The sequence below is a fragment of the Poecilia latipinna genome, unplaced genomic scaffold, assembly GCF_001443285.1.
Source record: "Poecilia latipinna isolate Pla-1442-1.1 unplaced genomic scaffold, P_latipinna-1.0 Scaffold353, whole genome shotgun sequence".
Lineage (NCBI taxonomy): Eukaryota > Metazoa > Chordata > Actinopteri > Cyprinodontiformes > Poeciliidae > Poecilia > Poecilia latipinna.
The window spans coordinates 1-8,639 of NW_015112969.1; the positions used below are offsets into that span (position 1 = coordinate 1).

The 8,639-nt window shown below is 38.6% G+C and overlaps 1 protein-coding gene across 1 annotated transcript; it reads right to left on the reverse strand.

Annotated features, from left to right (window-relative positions):
* Positions 1–924: 924 nt before the first annotated feature.
* LOC106949602 (neuromedin-K receptor) lies at positions 925–8,639 on the reverse strand. The gene is made up of 5 exons (XM_015035975.1): positions 7,910–8,639; positions 6,745–6,933; positions 6,452–6,602; positions 2,677–2,873; positions 925–2,594 (listed from the first exon to the last, which is right to left on the reverse strand). The coding sequence occupies exons 1-5, from the start codon at positions 8,290–8,292 to the stop codon at positions 2,372–2,374; spliced, it is 1,143 nt and encodes a 380-aa protein (XP_014891461.1). The 5' UTR covers positions 8,293–8,639; the 3' UTR covers positions 925–2,371.

Below are 8,639 nucleotides of genomic sequence, written 5' to 3' on the forward strand. Positions count from 1 at the left end.
GGTTGTAAAGTAAGCATAGCTAGACTCCTGCATAACAAACACTACCTTAAAATGTTTTTCTGCTTCAGTGTGTTTTACTGGGATTTAATGTGATAGAGCAACACAAGGTATCCCATCGTTGTAGAGTGAACCCATTAATTTCAAAAGTCAAAAACTTAATGTGTCTTTTTAATCTTAGTAAAAAAAAATCCAGTGTAGGTGCAAATCTATCTCAAATCCTTCAAAAAGTAAGGAAACAGTTGAGTCTGTCAACCCATGAGAACTAGTCACTATGAAAACAGAAATAAAATCAAAATAATAAATCTTTCATCTCACTCTGCTGTTCTCCACAGGTCTGCAGCTGAGATCTCCACCCTGTCATTACTTTCTGTGCTTCTGTCTGTAACTTTGTTTTTGACGTGTCTTTAGAACAAATAATCACTCAGCCAGAAATATGCTGGCTGAGTGAAATATGCTCTTTCCTCCTAATGCATGTCATGAAGTGACTGTTGTAGGACTTCAGTCTGTCAAGTAATCATAAATCTATAAACTTCCCCAACATGAATGTTTTACAACTGTGATCACAATCTGATGACCTGGCCCCTTCCTACGTTGTGAAATTTCACATCTTGTATGATTTAAATATGTCTTGTTTGCATCAGAGTGTATGATGTGTAAAATTGTTCAAATGTAATAAAATACTCAGTGAGCTACATCTGTTGTGATTTGGTTGGAAACTAAGGTAAATATTCCACAGACTAAAGTGTTGCTTTATTTGTTTCATTTTCCAAAGACCAGTAAATCTGAAACGTTTTCACCTCATATAATACTTTTCTGGAGGCTGTTAGAGAACAGTGAACTCAGAGTCATCTCTATGAAACCACCTCAAGAATATTTTAGCTGTGTGATATGGTGCAAAGAAACTGAGACCTAACAGACCACTGGAACAGTTTAAATTGTATTAACAAAGCTCTTTCTTAGGGTTTAACAACCACTGATGTCTAACACGTAAAGAAATATATCTCAAACAGAAATAAAATCATTCTACAAACCATTAACAGGCTTTACTACACATGTAGAAACTCTTGTCTTTAAGTGCATCGCAGGAAAGCACATATATACAAAATATTACGTCTTAATGAAACGCCAGTGCACTAACATTTCCCTTTCACTGACATGGAACTAGGAATTTTGAAGCGTTTTGCAGCAAATACAGTTTTTCTTTTATTCCACAACACATTTCACTGAGAAGAATAAAAACTATTAGACCGGACATCAAGCAGCAAAAAATGGACCGCAGGTGCAAAAAATATATATATTTATCCGAAAATAAATGAAAATCCGTGAAAATATGTTACGTATCATTCAAAAATGTTTGTTAATTTATGTAAAAGTAACACCTGGTATGTTGTCGCAGGTGAAAAATGTACTCCTGCGTGTTACTAAACATGATACAGTTGAGCCTAAAATTATTCATACTCCTGGCAGATTTCAAAATAATTCTCATTAAGCCAATGAGTTTTTTTCTCAGGGGAAATAAGACCAGTACCTCTCCAAAGATAAAGAAAAGAAAAAAACACGTAAAAGGAGTCTACCTGAACAGGATACCGTCTATAAAATTCATAATTTGTCTGTTTTGCTCACTTCCTCCATCAGCTTCATCCACCTTCCAGGTTTAGACTCATTAATACTTAGGTTTTTGTAAGTTTCCCTTCACTGAAGTTGAAGGGAAACTTACAAAAACCTTTTAAAGAAAACCTTTTAAGTGCTTATTTTGAAATCAAAAATAGATTTTTAAACAGATGCCAAAGACTCTTTGAGTTGTGGTTAAGATGAGCTGTCTATTATTTCTGTCTTTATCCTCAAAACCACCAGTCTTCTTGGGAGTTTTATTTTACACTGGTTCCACAAACCTATTATAATATAGTTCTGTTTGCTGTCAACACCAGCATTAGTGTCAATCTTTTAGCAAGTTGCTATCTCAGACGGTCTATTGCCAACCCCCATGTGTGTCATCAGTGCAAAACCAAAGCACTAACAGTGCAACTTTCCTGTTTTCAGAGGAAGCGTGTCTCACAGCAAAGGCGTCTGGACAATGGATGAGGTGGAGTAACTACTTCTCCATATTTAAGATTTGGGCGTCAAACCTATGGTTCTGCTGAAAACTTTGCTTTGAGATTTCCTCACTAAAAGTGCAACAAAATCCTACTGACTATTTTGCAGCCTTAATCTACTTGTAATCTAGTCTTAATTGTCTGGAAAGATATGCAAGAAGTAAAAAAAAAAAAAAATAATAATAACACAAGTTGTCAAAATACCAAACACTTATATACATAAAACACTGTAAACATAATATTCTGAGCAGGAAATGAGAGAGAGAGTTCCATGAAGTCTAGCTATCTTTATTATTCTGCTCAGAGTTTCCCTTTGACCTGTTTCCTCGGGAACAAATACTCTTGCTTTTGCTCAGGATGCTGGTGTCGACTCGAGACAGGGTACACATGCTGCTCTGGTGACACGGCCGAAGTCTGGTGCTTTGGAGCTCCAGCTCGTCGTAGCTGGACATCCGGATGAAGGGACAGCAGCGGAAGACCTGCTTGAAGCCAGCCCTGAATCTGCAGTAAAAACAAGTATTGGCTCAATGTGCTTGTAAGATGGTTAGATGTACCTTTGAGTGTATATATTTTTTATACCAACCTGCTGTTGAGGCAGCAGTAGATGATGGGATTATACATGGTGGAGCTCATGGCCAGCCACAGCACTGACAGGTAAATCTGCTGAATGTACTTCCACTTGATCAGACGCTTATCGAGACCGGTTGCTATGAAGTAGAGATGATACGGCAACCAGCAGAGGGCAAACGTCACCACCACAATGATCATCATTTTCACCACCTCAATAAAGAAGCAGAAAAAGGCAGAAAATTATAGAAGGTGTTCTTTAACCCAGCAGATATATTTTTTATTTTAAAAAAAAAGAAAAACAAACAAAAAGAAAAAGGCTTGAAAGATGGAACAGGTCAGAGAGGTGTGAGGTGACCAGATTATGGAGGGCTTTGAAGGTAATGAAGATTAGAAATTCACAGATATGAGCATCAATATAAGCTCAGGTTCTTTTTCTGCCTCTAGTTCTTGTGCTTGCTGTCACCCTCACTCTGTTATACATTACTGCGGTACATATTTTTGAGATATCTGCTCATAGAATAGAATAGAATAGAATAGAATAGAATAGAATAGAATAGAATAGAATAGAATAGAATAGAATAGAATAGAAGTACTTTATTCATCCCAACCAGGAAATTACTGTGCAGTTGCAGCATACACATACACACAGATCAAATTACAATATGAAAAATAAAATAAAAATAAGATAAATGCATAAAATATAAAATGTAAGATGTAAGATTCTGTACAGTATGAACAGTGAAAATTAATAATCTGTACAGTCTGTACAATAGTGCTTTGTAAACAATCTGTACAATATCGATTAATGGGCAGATATGTACAAAGGTAACTTAACATTTGTTATATAAAGTGATAGCCTGTGGCAGGAAAGATTTCCTGTATCTGTCCCTGCGACAACGGAGCTGAAGCAGTCTGTGTGAGAAAGTGCTCCGCTGTCTGTCTACTGTGTGATGGAGAGGGTGCAGCTTGTTGGCCATAATAGACAACAGCTTCTTCAACGTTCTCCTCTCCACCACATTTTCCAGGGTCTCCAATTGCAGACCCATTACAGAGCCAGCTTTCCTGATGACCCCATTCAGTCTTTTAGAGTCGCTGCACTGATGCTGCTACCCCAACACACAACAGCAAAGAAAATGGCACCAGCAACAATGCTGTTGTATAACATCTCCAACATCTTGCTGCACACATTAAAGGATCTAAGCTTCCTTAGGAAATAGAGTTGCAGGCTGAAGTCATGACGGACTTAGAGACTCCAGCGAAACTTACTGAAGACTAAAGTAGCAAGAAATTATTGACCAACTAAACCAAATAGATTCAACTAACTAGATTTTACCCAGATAAATCCACAGCAATAACTTTTAAAACAATCAATGCCTTCAGATACATATCAATACGTCAGGTGGATGTTGGCATTTAAAATGTGGTTTTGAAAAAATCTAAAAAAAAAAAAAAAAGAAAAAGAAAAATTTAGTAGCAGAAAAAAAATATTCTTGTTACTTAGCTGCCACTGAGAAAGTGAACAAATTGCCACAATTGTTCTAGAAATTGTAACGGGGGTATTCATAACAAAGTTTAAAAAGGTTTAAAGCCAGTTTTGATATTTTGAGGTTGCTGATGTTTCCATCAAGCCATCACCTACTGAACCATAAACTGGTATTTTTAGTTGAATTTACTGCTTTTGAATTTTATAAATGGCAGAATCTATCAATACCTGGCACTTCTAAAGTGGTTTTCTGTGTTAAATTGTAATGACTTAAATGGAAAAAGTCAATCTGTTTGACAGTGATTACCTGTCTTTTAACCCTATGTTAAAAACAAAATGCTCCACAAATCCCTTTGTTGACACTTAATAATAATAATAATAATAATAATAATAATAATCAAATCAATTTAAATCACTCTGGATTTGATTCAGTATTAATGTTCCAGTGAACGGCTCGACTGTAATGCACCATGGAGTTCATATCAGGTTTTCAAAAACTGTGCAGAAGTTGGTGGAGAATTACAAATACTAAACTATGCAAAGTTTTGAGAGTGTTGACCGATCGCTAAGTTTTCATTAAACATTTCCATTGTCAATTGGAGAAAGGTTGCCATCAGAGTACAGAGAAAGGTCGGCAATGACGCATCGGCCCCTGGTGGCCCCCAGCTGGAATGAGGAGAGGCCGGATTGATAGAGAACAATGCAGTGAGGCAGGAGATGCATCCTGGATTATGACTTTGAATGTTTGCATTTTACCTGATGCTGATGTTCTTGACATTAAATCTCTTATATTGTTCAGCTCAGACCAACTAAAAATTGGAGACTCTGATTGTGTAAGCGGAAATACTATTTAAGGAGTTGTTTTTGCGAAAGGATTTTGGCACCTCTCTAGGTCAAACTGACCTGACTCCTTTCCTTCCATTTGCGTGCAAAGCGCAAATGGAACCAAAAAAGGACTTGGAAAGGATGTCTGGACAGATAAGAACAACAATTTGAGATAAATTGTCCTATTCAGCAATTCTGAAATGGAGCAGATGTTGAGTTCATGAGGTCTCAAATATTTTTAAAGGTCGTCCAACACACACTTAGTATAAGGCACGGCAGAATCTTTACGCAAATCAAGGGTAGCAACGCCATTGGTTGAAACTTTCCAAACTCACATCAGTGAAGATGAGAGTGTATAAAAAAGGGTGATGTTAAGAATACGGGGAGATTTTTTGTTGAGACTTTGGAAGATTTTTGAGTATTGAACTGATGAAACTGTAATGAGGAATCCGTGGTAGTGTAATAAATCTCCGGCTCGTCTATGGCCTAGCAGCAAGAATTACATCTCCGTGCGTTATTTCTTTTACATTGAAGAGTATAGCCACCTTTCAATTCTCCAATATTTATTTCCAAAGGTACAATAACATCCACCTCCCTCTTTATCATGCTCAATCTGCATTTTATTTTTAAGTTTACTTAGGTTCTCAATAAACTACCAACAACTTTAAAAAAAAATAGATGGAACATAAAAAAATAAACTGTTTTCATCCCTTCTATTTTTATGATGTGTCTTATAACATCTGTTGAATGAGAACCAGATTATATCCTTGCTGTATTTTTAAAGTTCATCAAAGAAATTCACTGGTGGGAATAATCCCTGAGCTGTCTTGATAGATTCCCATCATCCCAGCTGTGACGTCCCTAATCCTTGTGCAGCCTACAGAGAAGCTTCAGCACTATTCAGTGACAGATGATGACGAACGACATTTAATCATTTGTCTTACAATGCAGCCTTCAGAATTACACAACAACATTTGGTACATTTGTTTATCAACGGGGGATTTTGTTTCTTTGTTTTTTCACAGTGTGAGAAATCAATTTTACATTTCAAACTGCCAACAGTTAAATGTGTGTGCGTATCCCCAGGCGTAGAGATGTTTCACAGGAAGCCCTGTTTTTTTTACGATTTCCACTGTTGGGTAATTGACTATGGATGCTACGAGTTGCCCCTTGTATTTGTCCTGAGCCCTGACTTAAGATTTAGTGTGCAGATGCCGTCCTGTGGACTTCAAGTTCCCACTCATAATCCCCCTGTGTATTTGTTAGTTAAGGTAACACATCAACAAAAACAATTCAAAACATGAATTTAAAGGTGCATAACTACAGGTGCAAGCCATAATTAGATGTTTTTCTATCCTCATTGATTTCTGATCAAATATTTGATTTCCACATGGTTTCAGTGTTTACAATACAAGACAAGCCAAAGAAACAACAACAACATAGGATTATAAAAAGTTATGTTGATAGATATTCAAATTACCTTCCTTTTAGCCCGGAGTTGTGCATGATAGTTTTCAGATGAGTCTCCTGGGATCTCACTTCCCCACAGCGACACTCCAATTACGGTGTAAGTGATGCCCATCACAGCTAACGGCAGCACATAAACCAGGACAGTAACTATGATGTGATACCTGGACAAATGAAGACAAACATTACCAAGACGCCCCAGAGCACGTGACGGACAACATGTCAAAAGGGAGAAGGACAGATCTGCTAAAACTGACAGTCTCCTAGCAATTCTAATAATGATGATTGCCGTGAGTGTGACCTCACATGAAGGGGTCGTCCACCATGCGGGGCCAGGCCACATAGCAGAAGGTCCTCCCTGGTAGAGTTCTGGTGGTGGAGAAGTAGCAGAGAGGGAAGGCAAGAGCCACGGCGAGGGTCCAGATGCAGAAGATAACTCCTAGTGTGACTTTAGCAGACAGACGAGGCTTCAGAGGATGGATGATGGCCATGTATCTGTTTGTTGGACATCACAATACACAAGAGAACTGTGGTCAAAAGTGAGCACAACACTTCTAAAAGTGGACTTTCTGAAACCTGAACATAGGTTGTCCTCCACTGCCTGTCCAAAATAACGTTGCCACCTGAATTTAGCAACGCAAACAGGTAAGAGTTTACCTTTGGACTACTTTCACATGGGCGTTGATGTTTCAGATATTTACCTTGAAATGGTGCAGTGATTAGTTTTTGATTTCTTGACGAACTAGAGACTTATCCTGTGTTTATAGAAAAGATGTTAGCTGATTTCAGAACTGTAAAATTACTGGCATTAATCATGCAAAGAAAATATCCAACAAGAATGCTGAGACTATTAAAACTAGGCAAGGGATTGCCTGTAACTTATGATAAGGCTAACGATTAAAACTGGAAGGATAGAGGGAAAATAATCATCTGCATTGATAACAAGGGCCTGGAAATACTGAAACAACCAATATTTACCAATGTTATTTATAGGAAATGATAGGATCGTATGAAAACATCCTTTTCAGGTCAGAATGACTTGGAACATTACCATCACCAATTACTAAAATGCACAAACAACATAGTTATTCCCCAATAACTCATAAACTAAATCTCAAGAAAACTGATGTTAACTTGGTCCAGACTGACTGAGTTTGAGACACTTTCACAGAAATCGGAGTTAAAATTATTTTTTCTTGATGTACAAAATTTTTGGTTTCTTGGTTTAGTTCGTAAGAATAAATGTACAAATCTAAACATAAAACACAGAAATGACAAGATGTACTTCTTTCTCTACTAAGTTGTGGAAAGAATAGGCAGATTGTGATTTATTACTGTCAAGACGTTAATTGATGTGACCTACGATGAAATATGCTGAAAGAAAACGTTTTTTATTTGGTCAGAGTTATCACATGCACAGTCCAATCAACTACGGATAAAGCACACTGTGAATTGTCTTGTGTTGTCCCACCTGTCTAAGGCAATCGCGGCCATGGAGTAGATGCTGGCAAACACAGCCGTGACCGGGAAGAAGTTGTGAAACCTGCAGTAGACGTCTCCAAAGTACCAGTCACCGTGGGCCGCGTAGATGAAGTTGATGAGGGTGTTGAAGGCAGCCATGGAGAAGTCAGAGAAAGCCAGGTTCAGTACGAAATAGTTCGTGACAGTCCTCATCCGCTTGTGAGCAAGAATGATCCAAATTACGATCAAATTGCCGAAGACGGCCACTGCCAGCACCGTGACGTATGCCACGGACCAGAGCGCGATGCGCCACGCGGGCTGCGCGAACTGGTTGGCCAAGACTCTGCTGGTGGCCGTGGTGGTGGTGTTGGAGCCATCCCGTTCAGGGGCCATTCCCCCGAGGGTCCTCAGAGGGATCTCCTGCTCCGAAATGACTCTGATGGGAAGGAGAGAGTGGTCCTGATGCTTGGAGAGCAGCGCGGCAGAAATGGAGTGGGCGTACCCCACGCGTTGTGAGTTAAAAGGGGCTTAGGTGGGACCTGAGGGAAACGCATCATAAATTACTCCCCTCCCTTAGCCCCCTCACACAGTCCTAAGAATAAATCCTCCAGTCATTATGTTTTCATTGTCCAAACACAGATCGTTTATGTCTCAGAGGTGACTCACTGATAATTTCTCGTTTCAAAAGAAAAGCTGGCAAGCTTTCATTCCAGGGTTATAAAACGATTATTCCCTGTCCT

What these genes read in the sequence shown, in the direction of transcription:
- LOC106949602 (XM_015035975.1), bottom strand. Translation starts at nt 8,292, where the DNA reads ATGGCCCCTGAACGGGATGGCTCCAACACCACCACCACGGCCACCAGC. An exon ending in AACTCCGGGCTAAAAGGAAG is followed by an intron (nt 2,874 to 6,451) that starts GTAATTTGAATA and finishes TTCTTTATTGAG; the next exon opens with GTGGTGAAAATGATGATCAT. An exon ending in TACTGCTGCCTCAACAGCAG is followed by an intron (nt 2,595 to 2,676) that starts GTTGGTATAAAA and finishes TTTTTACTGCAG; the next exon opens with ATTCAGGGCTGGCTTCAAGC.